The 13,403-nt window shown below is 36.7% G+C and overlaps 3 protein-coding genes across 5 annotated transcripts in view; 1 reads left to right on the forward strand and 2 right to left on the reverse strand.

Annotated features, from left to right (window-relative positions):
* The window catches only part of LOC146466744 (organic cation transporter protein-like), a 58,426-nt gene that overhangs the window by 4,450 nt on the left and 40,573 nt on the right, over positions 1-13,403 (forward strand). The window contains exons 4-8 of one of the 2 annotated variants that reach the window (XM_085126844.1): positions 569-703; positions 1,362-1,456; positions 2,231-2,339; positions 4,721-4,929; positions 5,846-7,592. In XM_085126844.1, the coding sequence (XP_084982970.1) occupies positions 569-703; positions 1,362-1,456; positions 2,231-2,339; positions 4,721-4,929; positions 5,846-5,895 (598 nt within the window). In that variant the 3' untranslated portion in view covers positions 5,896-7,592. Of the gene's footprint in view, positions 1-568; positions 704-1,361; positions 1,457-2,230; positions 2,340-4,720; positions 4,930-5,845; positions 7,593-13,403 lie in introns of those variants that run through there. The other variant, XM_085126845.1, reaches the window with a different exon arrangement.
* The window catches only part of LOC146466745 (uncharacterized), a 71,179-nt gene continuing 65,046 nt past the window's right edge, over positions 7,271-13,403 (reverse strand). For both annotated transcript variants that reach the window (XM_085126834.1, XM_085126836.1), the window contains exons 18-21: positions 12,382-12,422; positions 10,251-10,347; positions 9,051-9,150; positions 7,271-8,234 (exon numbers count right to left, since the gene is read on the reverse strand). In XM_085126834.1, coding sequence (XP_084982960.1) covers positions 8,136-8,234; positions 9,051-9,150; positions 10,251-10,347; positions 12,382-12,422 — 337 coding nt within the window. In that variant the 3' untranslated portion in view covers positions 7,271-8,135. The remainder of the gene's footprint in view (positions 8,235-9,050; positions 9,151-10,250; positions 10,348-12,381; positions 12,423-13,403) is intronic.
* The window catches only part of LOC146466746 (uncharacterized), a 68,881-nt gene continuing 64,728 nt past the window's right edge, over positions 9,251-13,403 (reverse strand). Inside the window, exon 20 of the transcript XR_014867922.1 lies at positions 9,251-9,393. The gene's annotated coding sequence lies outside the window, so the exon portion shown is untranslated. The remainder of the gene's footprint in view (positions 9,394-13,403) is intronic.

Genomic DNA, 13,403 nt, shown 5'->3' on the forward strand with positions numbered 1-13,403 from the left:
TGCCGTTCACTGATTCTAGAGCGATATAAAAACAGTGTTTGAGTCTACAATACTCGTAGTGCCTGTGGTATTTTCCCTATTCAATGTTGATTTCACATCCCACGAGTGAAAAAAAACAACAACAACAAAAAAAAAAAAACAAAAGGAAAAATGAACCTAAACATTAAGGAAAGGAGTGGAGAAGAAAAGCTCAGACCGGTCAAAAGGAAAGTAGAAGAATGCTGTTGTGATCTAGAGATGTGACAATTTTAGACCTTTCGCCATGTATTACATCGAAAACTGACGAGAATTGAAGCATTTGAATTTAGCTCGGCAATGTATCATTGGACGGGTTTACCAAAGGTTATTGGCACAAACATGTTTTCTAATAACAGCTGGGGATAGGGAGGTGAGGAGTCTGTGTTACTTGGCTTTCCCTTTTCCTAATCTCATTTTAGTATTGGGTAAAACTTTCGATCTGCCAATGGCAATCGTAAACCTTGTACGCCTCTGTGTACTGTCTTGTTTCAATAAGCATGGACCGGTGATCCTCAATTACTAGGCTCGTTCTGGCTCCTTCTCATTGCAGGTTTGTGAATGGAATGGTGTATTACGGGCTCTCTTTAAGCTCAGGAGAATTTGGTGGCAGCATCTATCTGAATTTTGTACTGACAAGCTTGGTGGAAATCCCTGGAAACATTTTGGTCATTCACAACGGTAACAGGTAGAAGTCAGAAAATACTACGTACTATTGTTTTTTAGTATAAATCTACTAGTGTTCTATCACGAATGCCGTTCTCTGATTGGCTACGCTACTCGCTATCTATTCTGTGATAGATAGCGAGTAGCGATTTTCAACAAAATGGCGCCCGCTTCTTCGCGTTTTCGAAGTGTCTGCGATGAGGAAATAGATTATTTACTTGTTTAGTTTTGAACGACTAGTAGATTTATACTAAAACAATTAGATTATTCGCTCTCGATTTCTATGCGTGATAGTTGATTCGGGCTTCGCCCTCATCAACTATCACGCGATAGAAATCTCGAGCTCATAATCTAATTGTTAATTAGGATAACAGCGAGATTCGGCCTGGAAAGAGGCCATTTCATATTGTCACCTCGAGAAATTTTGAAGACTGACATATTCTCTGCGAAATATTATCTGGTCCTCGGTACTGCGGACCCCGATAGCCATTTTAACCAACAAGTAAATGACTGTTCTTTTATAATGAAAATCATGGCAATGCTATGTTATAAGAAAAGAGTGAAAACAAGTCGTTGCGGATAAATAGAATTAAAACTGACCATTCATATCCATGTGAAAAATGTTATTAAAATTATGTTGAAAGATTAAAAAAATATTTTCAATTCGTTTTATGATTTAGGTTCGGCCGTAAGAAGACTACAGTTGCTTACATGATTGCAGCAGGAATTTCAGTATTGGCGGTTTCCTTTATTCCACATGGAACAAACAACACAGGTGCCAGTCATGATATACTTACAATGATGGCTAGGGGTACCATTTTCCAATCCATCCAATCCATCGCAATCCAATCCGATCCAAACCAATATTCCAACAAAACGCTTAAATACATTGAAATCTTATAGTATTTTTTTGTGGTAACAAAAGAAAAGTTAATGTAACGATACACTTATTGACTACTGAGTCACATTTTGCCCGAGCAAAAAGTCTAGAACAATCAAATGCACTCAAATCTCGTAGTATTTATTCGAGGTAAAAAATAATAGGTAGTATAACGTTACACTAACTGCTAAGTCATCACTTGTCCGACCAACAAGGACAAGAGCTTTTCGTTATCCCTCTGGTACACGTTATTAGCCGATGCGCTATGAAAATGTCCTCTCATTGTTGCCTTTAAAGCTGCCACCTCTTTGGGAAAGTATCTCCACTGTTTTTTCCTTAACTCATAGGACACTTACCCAACGTTGAAAACGCAAAGCGTTTTACTAGATGTTAGATCCGAATTTTGGACTTGAAGACATTAAATCATATGAAAGCCAGTTAGCTGCTTAATATGCTCCCAAAATGAACGTGTTTTCTTTTTCACTTCAGTATATACTACCTTTTCAATTAAAGCAGTAGTAGCAACAAATATTTTGTTGCAATTGTCCAGCGAAGAGTATAGTTGCTCAAGAGCAATCAGACCACTCGTATAGGCGTATCCTGAGGGTTAGTTGATTAACAACCCAAAGGCACCAAAAATAACGTGCTTGTTGTCTTTCGTATTTAAAGGTTTCATTGCTGGCCGAGTAACCCTTGGTACGCTGGGTAAAATGTTTATCACCACTTCATTCAACACCTTGTACGTTTTCTCAGCTGAGCTATTTCCTACAGTGGTGAGGTGAGATTTAGGATACGAATGTTTGATACTCTTCTGGGGTTGACGTATCAGTTTTTCAAATTACGCAGAAATTAAATTACTTATAATAGAGCAGTTTTCAATTGAGTTTCGTAAAACCAAAACCAAAGTGATTACTTTGACCAATCACAGCGCACGTAAACAGCACAACGAACCAATCAGAATTCGAAGCAAATGCATATACGGCGCCAAGCGCGGGAAAACACGTGCGACCATTTCGTGATTGGTTTTGGTTTAGTTTCTCATTGGTTAAAAAAATTGGCGCGAGTTTGTTAACCACTCACAGAGTGCAGTAAGGCAAAAACAAAGCAATTACCAAATTACTTTTGACACTCAATTGAAAACCGCTCTAATAATCAAAAGATAAGTATCAGCAATAACTTTGACTGATCGTGTTCAAGGGGAATAGTCGTGAGGATACTGACCTTGTCTTTTGGTCAACATGGTGCAAAAACGACTTAGGTCCCGTTCAGACTAAGTGCCCCTCCTCTGTTCTAAGGCACTGGCACTAGTCTGAACAGAACTTTCTGTCGGTGCCCGAGCAAAAATCTGGGCACCGTGCCCGGGCACGAGCACTACCTCCAAGGGTAGTGCTCGGGCACCATTCCTGTGCACGGGCACTGGTCTGAACAGGATTTTGTCAGTTCCCATGTTTTTTCCTCATACCTCCCTACGATACAGCAAACAAAATGGGGGGAGGTAAATTGACGATTGCGAACACGATTGCTCCTTGGGAGAACACGAGAACACGATTGCTCCTTGGGCACCAAGGTGACTGAACGACGTTCTTTTTTATGCCCAGGCACAGAGCCCTGGCACTGCACACCTAGTCTGAACAGGGCTTTAGTTGCATAAAGAGTCTACAATACCGAGAGAAAGAAATTAACTGAATTCTTCAAGCATGATCTGTTTAACGCAGTTTGAGCACGAGAACGTGAGAACTTGAAGCCTCACCTTTTTCGAGTACCAGCTGCAATCCAAACCGACCCAGTCCATCTATGGCCAGAGACAATCTGGACAGCTTTAGTACACTAAGGTGGTAGTGGGCTACTTGTCTTAGATCTCTGTTCACACCAAAACGTTGTGCGGTTTCTAAAAGGACATCAAATCTCTGTATAACATTCCCTTTAACGTTAAAGAGAGGTACTTACTATCTGCTTCTAAATAACCTTGCGACGATCGATGTTTCTTGGCTCAATATTTGTTTTCTTAAATAGTTTTTTGGGTTTTACCCCTGAAAAACACTCAGAATAGTTTTATCTGACTTCCAGATTCTTTAAATAGAGCTATTACACCGCTCGTATTATTGGCCGCCATAAGGAAATCAGAACATCTATCTGAAAGTAAACCGAGAATGGAAGAATGACCGGCCGCGTACAAACACTCGGAACCCAGTATTTTCTCCTTTGCTCAAATTACAGTCTCATCTACTTCGCATAAATTCTTTCATCTCTTGTACAACGTTATGTTATGTTTAAAACACGAACAGCAGTGCTGCGCCTCGTGGTTTTAAATCCCGATAAAACACGTGCTGCGAGTTTTTTGAACGGCTTAAAAAACATTCCTGGAAAAACGAGTGTCAAGATATTCAAAACAATGATGCTTTTGTGAACATTGGAAATTAGCATACGAGAAAAACATTAAACACTGCATACTAATAAGGAGGAGGTTTTATCGGATATAAAACCACCGCACGTGATGTTTTATCGACCATTTGATAGGTAAATGGGCTTATGAATTATTAATGTATTTTTGAAGATGAAATTCTCTAAAGTGCGTTTTAACAAGTTTGACTCCTCCAGTTTTATCTGGAGATATATGCTGAAGCCAAAACTAAACTAATTTGGACGTATGAAATAACGGCGTCCTGTTGTGTCAGCAACACCTCATTATCAATTCCTGCACAGTTCTTGCTTACTAATGTATAATGATGGAAATGCGTTACCATATACAATGCAACATTGTATTTATTCCTCTTAAGTTCAGTTAACAACAGCTATTCCTGTTGAGCATGAAATCCTGGAAGAATGAACAAAATGGATGGTTAACGACAAGATTCTGTCACGAAAAAGTGTCATTTCAAAAACATGCCACATAAAAAAGGTACTTACGTCAACAACGTGTCTTCAACATAACTCAATGTTACAGCAACGTTTATCTCTTAAGAATAATGTTATAACACAAGGAACCATCAGTGAACACTTCTTCACTGTTTAACCTTGATTTGGTAATTTTCTCATATCGTTCTTTCCCCATCTGAGATCAGTGGCAGAGGGTGGACTACATATTAACACGTACAAGAAATTTATCTTTGAGGTCCTCAGTATGAGTGGATAACGTCTCCCTTTTGTCTTTTGTTTTAGAAATAGTGGCATGGGAATGGTGTCTGTTGCTAGTCGTATCGGCGCTGCTAGCTCGCCGTTTGTTGTTCAGATGACACGCATTAATTCTATTTTACCGTTTGCTTTAATGGGTGGCTTATCATTCCTTGCTGCTGTCATGTGTTGGGTTCTTCCTGAGACCTTGGGAAAAAAGACCGCTGAAGTCATGGAGGATGCCGGGAAGGAAAAAGGTATTTATTTTGTTTATAAGACAAATTCACAATTTTTGAAATCAATGATTGGGTGGATTTAGGTTTGAATTGTTGTACGAAGATTCAAAGAGTGATATTTCCGTTCAGATTGTTAAAAGAATTAATTAAGTATTAAAGAGGTCTCGACAACATGGGAAGCGAATAACGTTTCCAAGAGATAGTCTATTTCTCAGATGAAGGACGTTCCCTCTCTTGAAAGTCACGAAAATGGTAAAGATGTGTACTACACACTAAGCTCCATGCCAAAGACCAAACAGACAAACAAATAAACACACAGTGAAGAGCAAGAAGCTAGTAAGCCCATTCGAACTAGCTTAGAATGTAACTTGATCACTAACAAATTCTTAACCAAAACTTAGGGTTGGGATGAAACTGATCAAAAAACGGGCCAGAAAACTTTATACACTATTGGAGGAGAACTAGCAATGCCGCCAACCCTGAAAAAATGTTGAGCCAACTTGTTGCAAAAACAGGCGTGAATTTCTGAATTCTATGTGTAAAGCGCACTTGAAAAAATGTTGTCATGTAATAATAATAATGATAATAACAAATACTTTATTTATACCGCAAAGATAGATCAGCTGAATTAAAAGAAAAACAGCTGGTATGGATCTATGTGCAGATTATAAAAATATTACAAAATTAGAAACGATATAAGTAATAGAAATGTGGAAGACTAATATTAACTTGATTAAAAAAGGTGATAAAAAATGAACGACAATCTAAATTGTGCATTTATGCTATAATCTGTCTGTTCTAGCAAATGCTAAAATGTTTTTGCCTTAAAAGTTCCTAAATTTAGGCCTTTAGCCCATAGTTCTTTGGGTAAATCGTTCCATTCCTTTCCTCCTGTGAATGTGTATCATTATTAACTTCCCGTTTTTTTAAATTTCAGATAGCGAATACTTATCAGCCGAACTTGAACAACTAAATGAAAAAGTGTAGCTTCATCAAGTCGGAGAAAGAAATATCATATCTATGAAGTATGCCAAGAAAAATTACCCATAATGTTATAATACTTTGACAATTATAGGAGGAAAGCATTTTTTCTTTGAAAGGTTATAGTCTAACCCGATACAGATTGCCCACTTAAAGGGAATCTCCACTCTGACAAAAAAACTTTGACGTGAAATTGTTGGGAATATTTAAATTGTGAATTTTACTTTGAAAAGTAGAAATAACATTCAATTGCGCTAAATATTTGATATGATTATCGCTTTTAAATTTCCCATGTACCGCCATTTTGGATTTTATGGCATCATACGGTTTCCGCTATTGTCAGTGAGCAGAAGTTCTTTTGTGTGAAACAATTGAACAACATGAAATCCAACATGGTGGTGCCTGGGAAATTTAAAAGCGAAAATGAGCGATAATCAAATCCCGAGACAGAAATATTATTTCCATGATTTCTAACAAGACTTAAAAGTAGATTGTATTTTCAACAATTTAACGTTAATTTATTTCAACAGTGGAGGTTTTCTTTAAATATGGTAGCCGACAGTTTGGCCATTTTTTTGTAGTTGGAAAATTGAGAGGATTCAAACCGACGGTATATTGATGTTTTATAACACTGCCGAAATTTATCTCAGCTAATAAAACGACATTAGTTATTTTATGTGTATATTATCGCTTCAAATACCGTGCAGCGAGTGGAACTTGATATGTTAATGTTTCCATGGCAATCATGTTCAAACGGCTGGTAGTAAAATTGTAGAGAATTTGTTATTTTTGTTGTTGTTGTTGATGTTTTTAAGGTGACCCGCCCCTATTTGTTGGCGCGTTGTCAACATTTGTGAATCGAGATTTTGGCAGAAAAAATTCAACCTATTTCGTTGAGTTTCGACACCCTTAACAAGATATCTTTGAACTTAAAAAGTATTTTATTTATTTTGTTACGCTAGTAAACGATTTGTTTTAAGAAATCAGCTTTCAAATAAGCCTCCAAGCTCTTAAGTTTTATATTTGCAAGTTCCATGGCAATCCTGACCATACGACTCGATGTACAAAATGCTTGTGAAATTTTCTATAAAAATACAATGCTAATGCATTTGTGTTACTTGGCCTACAAATAGCGGAAGAGTGCAACAACAACAATAACAACAACTTTATTTTCACATTTCCTTTTAAGATTGTATTGATACATATAAGAATATTTAGTTAATTTAAAGTTTTAAAAACATTAATACGGATAACTAAACATAAATATCTAATGTGGAAACGCCTAGCGCCTAAGTAAACCATACAGTTTTCTAAGTTAGACACTAGTCTTGTAAACATCTATATACATATAGCAGGCAGACCATCTCCCATCTAAAACACATTGTAATCCAAAAGCTTTTTTGAAGGAAACAGAACAATCCGAAACCTAAGGCGAACACAATTAATACTAGAAGAAGCTTATTTTAAGTTCCATGCAAACTGGAATTACAATATCTTATATTCATTACAATAACCTCGTATTTGACTTTAAATTTTCCCGAAATTCTTATTATACCAGAAGTCTGCGCATGCTTACACGAAAAACCCTTAACGTTACCAGTTCATGTTCCATTTACTGGCGCAATGCTTTTCGTTTTCACAACACTTGCAGTTAAGTGTTGCAAATTCAGTTTAACATTCATTTGTGCGTGCAATTCACAATTCAGAAAATAATGGAAGGAAAAATGAAATATCACCGCATACAGGATGGCCATCTCGGCGTTGTATATGTACATGCAGTTTTTACATTAAAACTAAGATAATATTTTTTTTAAAATTACAACTAAGGTGGTAAATATTTTAAACAATTATTGGACGATGTTCAGCAAAACATCGTGATATATCAGTTCGGCTTCGGCAAATAATTAATCTGTGAGAGAAATCACGATATTTTACGATAACCAAGTTCAATAATTCTTTTATCATTCGATCACAGCATGTCAAATCATTCCTTGACAGCTAAGGGGAGCGATCTGCCATTTTCACACAAGAGCGTGGTTTCAATTACGCATGAGCAAAATATTTTTTGCAGCAAAACACAGTGGACAGTATTGCTCATGAGCAGACCATTATTTTTAGGCAATTATTTGCAGGTCACGTGGTTTGCTTTCGGCCAATAAAAAGGAGGAAAATGCATCGAATGATAAATTGATTTGGTTTTGAGACTCAATCTGCTAAAACTCTGCTTTCAAAACTAGTTCATATTCCTAAAAGGAGGTGTCTTTCCCTTCGTCATTAGCAACTTCTTTTCCCAGATTTACGATTCCCTGCGATTCATCTTCATTGCTTGTATCCTTTAGAGAAACCTGACAAAATAAGACAGAACAGAACTGTTGTAACCATTCCAAGTCAAATTAATAAGTTAGCCAAAAGTGAAATTGAAACCATTGGTGGTGAAAAGACTGAAAGAGGGAGGGGGCATGGCGGTGTTTTAAAATTCTCTTCTTCCCGTACTTCTGATTCACCCGTCCTCTTCTACGGCGATTAAGTCGTCTTCTTTTCTCGATAGTAGCGCAACTTTACGCGTTTTTCTTTAATTCTTCACGCTGTTCTGCGTCTAAATCCAGGTAACTAGTATCATTTCTCCTTTGTTCCGTCCACGTTTCCCAACGAGCTACTTGTGAGCCAAATAGCACCAGTTCAGGGTCTGGCCTAATCCCCGCCCCTCCAGCTCTTCCTCAAACCTTACCTTAAATTACACTAATTAAGAGTTTTGGTACGTCACTAATGACAACACACCTGTCCCTTTTGATTCACCTATAGATAAACGTTTCTCGATAACTCCCTAAGGTATCAAGAAACGTTTACTGTGATTGGATCTATCCTAATAGGCTAGCTATCTCCTCATAATGTGTGAGGCCACAAGTTGCACAAAATAGATAGTGCCTTGACGAGCTCTTTAACTGTCTATTTAGTTACAGTTCCTGCAGGTTGAGTTATTTTTCATACCTAGCTATAAGAATTGACATATGAAAGGTTCACGGGTTTTCATTCACACTGTACGATATCGATGCAACTAACGAAAAACTAGTTTCTTTTCATACATGCTACTGTCTATTCCCCCACTTTTATTGTTGTTGGCTAAGTTCTATTTCTAATTAACCAGTATAAAGAATACTCACTTCTTTGTCTGGAAACTGCTGCTCAAGTTCCTTCACAAGCTCACCAAACGAAGGCCGTTTTGAAGGTTCTGGCCTCCAGCATGACGTCATTATTTGATAGCTGACAAACAGAGAAAACTGCAAGATAGCATGAATTTCTCTTTTTGCAAGTAAACAAGAACAAGAACAACAATAGCATCGGAGACATTGGTTTTCTTGTCCTTGATATGCAAAGCACTGAATTTTATTAGAGAAAAGATAGGTCATGTAATAAAGGAAGATTAAGAGTCGTGGAAGAGGGAATGCGTTTTTGCAATTCCAGCTAAATTTCTCACAACTGTATCCTTGATGTTTGAAGCTATTTCTTTAAATATGGGTAAAGATTACAATCAAAATATAACTGTGAATGATTAAATCCGAGCTATTTGAACATGGCAAGAGATGTAATTCAAATAACTTGGGTTTGGAATTGTTTATTGTATGCGTATGGTTGAAAAAATGTCTGCTAGACGAGATGTATTTTTCTTGACTTTGTAACAAAACTTGGGCAAAGAGACAATATGACAGAAGTTGAAAAGGAACCTCTTGTCTGAACACTGAAGGACCATGTGCAAAAAGGTTTGTAAGACTATTTAACCAATAAAACGCAGCCATTGGAAGAGTAGAGGTCCTCCGAATAATACGTCTGTGTCAAAACAGTTAATAGAAAATATACCTGCCAGAGTTTTGGACTGTATAAATTAGGTGCTCAAAAGATGCAGTCACTCTCTTAGTTTTTAAATTTTAATTTTAAATTGTAGTTCGACTATAATTTTAACTTACAAATAAAATTTTAGATAACTGAAAATTGTTTTCATGTTTCTAATCTAATGACAGTACAATTATGAAAACAACAACAAAAATAATAAAAATGATTTGATTTAAAGAAAAAAGCAGTAAAGCTTTCTAGAGCGTGAGTGCAAAGGCCACAACACTCAAACGCATTTAAGTAAATTTCAATGTAAAATTTTTCCAAAGTCCAGAACAAATAAAAACACGCAACGAAATCTCGCAAAGATTATCCCAGGACTTCTGTTGTCTATCGATGGTGGACGAAGAATTCCAACGGCTACTAAAGTATATGAAAAATTGTGCGAATATGTTGTAAGAGGAAGTTTCAGACTGCAAATCTTACAATATCTTATTTAACCTAAGGGTATCATTCTCAATATAGATATTTACATGCCATCTGGACATCCGTTGGGTTGTTTCAGTCTTTTTCCTGACTTAAGAAAGTCCACAATCTCGATGCCTCCCAAACCCGAATAAGGCATTTTACCTTAATATGGAGAAAACATGAAATGTTAAAACTAAGAAATGGAGATACCTTATTCATACGTTCAATAGTTTGTGGTTTATCACTGGTATCAGAATATTTCGTGTTGGCATTTGGTCCTCACTCTTAAGACACTAAAGAGTAAGTATTGCTGAGTGAGATGTTAAACCGTTACCTTTCACAAAGGGTTAGCAAGAGTACTTAAATTTCAAAAATTTTTTAAATCCAAACTGGAACTTCATGAGATAAATGATCCTTTCTCACTTGGTGGATTTAGTGTTCGACCAAAATAGAGGTATTTTTTTCAATAATGGTAATTGAACTTCGTTTCATGCAATTTTGGTCTGAAATCATACGCGTGATTACAAAATCGAAAAATCGCGCAGCGCGAGTTCGATTTGAAATCACAAGTATGATTTCAAACCAAAATTGCACGACACGAAGTTCAATTACTACTTTATTACACCCATTCTGAAATCACTCAGTTTTTTTGTCAATATAATTTTTTGCCATTTTTGATGGGTAAAAAAAGATGCGATTTAGAGCAAAAAATAGTGCGATTTGTGAATAAATCGCACAGAGCCAATCAGATTGCAAGAATCACCAGTGATTTCAAAATGGGTATAATAAAAACAAAAATGTCACGCAATCTCTTTATGGTGACCAAATTACCTTATCAATTTTGTTGACCAAACATTCGTTTCCATTCCCCCACCGACACAACACCGCAGTTTCTTCAGAAAGTAACGCAATTATTTTTTTCATTATAACTATTCTGTTACACAGTCTTAGCCTTGATTATGGTGCTTAATTGGTGTCAAATTCAAACATAAAAATTTTTTAAAATTTTTGAATTCAGTAAAACTTGGAGTCGTCAAAACACGAGTCATTTAAAATTTGCGAATTCAGCAAATATTTCGCCAAAACCTTTTGAATTCGTACAACAACGAATTCTTCAAAATCTCTGAATTCACTTAAATGACTGAAAAAGCTGGAGCTTCCTTTGCAATTCCGATGCTGTCATTGATGGCGTAAGAAGGGAGACGAAATTTTGTTGAATATAACGTAGCCTGTTGCATCAGTGCAGGGACTATGCTCTATTCGTCTTGCCAAATCAAGTAACGACAGTGTGACACTTCTAACAAAATTCCGTCTCCCTTTCCGTCATGACAGCATTGGAAACGAAGAGGTGTATGGGAAACTTACAACTCTTTCCCAGGCCTCTGGCTGTTTTAAGTCACTTTAGTGAAATCATGTTTTAAAGAATTCATGTCTTAAACGAATTCAAAAGGTTTTTGTGAGTTCAAGTTTTACTGAATTCGGAGGTTTTAAGGAATTCTTGTTTTGACGAATTTGAAAGGTTTTGACCAATTCAAGTTTTGCCGAATTCGGAAATTTTAGAGAATTTACACGTTTGAATTTTGACACCAATCAAGCGCCATACTTGAGGACACTTTTCCTTAATTTGTGACCAATTCTGTTTAACAAGTTTTTTCCACCTAGTTCAGTACGGTAAATAAGTGTCATTTTTAACGCTGTGCAATGACGATATAATCCACGAGCACAGTTTACCGGATTTAAGTCAGATTCGACAATGTTTTTGAATACTTATATTTAGCGCTATCAGCAAGTTCTGGTAGTTTGTGATTAAAAGAATAAACAGACCAAACTGTAAGTCAACTGAAAGTAGCAGCTATTATAAAACGACGATATGTTTTTTTGCTTTGCCCGTATAACACACGTCCTAAATTAATCGGATCTAGAAACAATAAGTTTGTTAAGCCTAAAAATTTCACAACGAACAAACGTTTTTCTGTTTATTGCACGACCACTGAACATTGATGACTAGAATACACAATATTCCTACGTACATTCAGTAGTAAAACGTTCTTTCCGATATCACTCATCTAAAGCTTTTTTCGTATATCCAAATAACGACCCAATAACATACGATCTGCTATTGAGAGCACGAATTAAAACATAGCTTCTGCGATAGAGAAAAAGAATAATTGCTTATTCATAAAAAATAGCTTTTACCTCCAGTCTCTATCTCCCACAACACTACGCCAAACGACCAGCTGCAAAGCAAACGCAATCATCAAGTTAAAAACGAACTGATGTGTGTAAGGAAGAGATAAAATCACTTTTCTCCAACGAAGGGATGTTTGGGAGAAATATTGAGGTCATCATTTTGGTGTGAGTAACCAGTGAAACCAACCGCTAATCCTGCAGAATGAAAACGGGGTCCCCTCTTCCCCATAGCACCAGGCTTTCAATAAAGTACTGAAATTTTGATGACGTTCAGTATTCAGATCTTCCGCATATGTTTCTTCAAATGCAAGGGACACAAGGAACATGATTTTAAAAATTGATTCCCAAAGGAGTTTTACAACACGCCGAGATCCCTGGGGACACAAGCGAGTAAAAAATGCCGACTTCAAAATTTGGTCATTTTTGACCCAAATCCCTGGACTTACCCCTTGGAAAAAAGTAGATTTTTGGACGCAACACTAATACTCTTTTAAAAGCTTCCAAACGAAAAAGTGTGTCAGAAAACGTCCTCTGATAGACTTTTTAGGCCTCCCATGAGACCAGGGACAACGAAATAGCCCACAAAAGATGAACTCAGGATTAGGGTTAAACAGAAAATTGTTTGTTAGAGCGTTATTTGCACTTAAAAATGATTCCCAAGGGAGTTTTACGACACGCCAAGATCCCTAGCGACATAAAGGGGTGAAAAATGGCGACTTCGAAATTTGCTCATTTTTGACCCAAAACCCTGGACTTACCCCTTGGAAAAAAGTAGATTTCTAGACCCCCCGACAAATATTCTTTAAAAAGGTTCCAGTGGAATCAGTGTGTAACAAAACGTCCCCTGAGACACTTTTTAGGCCTTTCAAAGGAGCAGGGAAAAAGAAATAGCCCACAAAAGATGAAGTCAGGGTAAGGGTTAAACAGAAAATTCTTTGTCAGGGCGATATTTTCACTTAAAAGTGTGAGTTTTACGACACGAAGAAATCCCTATGAACATAAATGAGTGAAAAACGCCGAATTCAAAA

Source organism: Pavona decussata, unplaced genomic scaffold (genome assembly GCF_977016875.1).
Source record: "Pavona decussata unplaced genomic scaffold, jaPavDecu1.1 SCAFFOLD_141, whole genome shotgun sequence".
Classification (NCBI taxonomy): domain Eukaryota; kingdom Metazoa; phylum Cnidaria; class Anthozoa; order Scleractinia; family Agariciidae; genus Pavona; species Pavona decussata.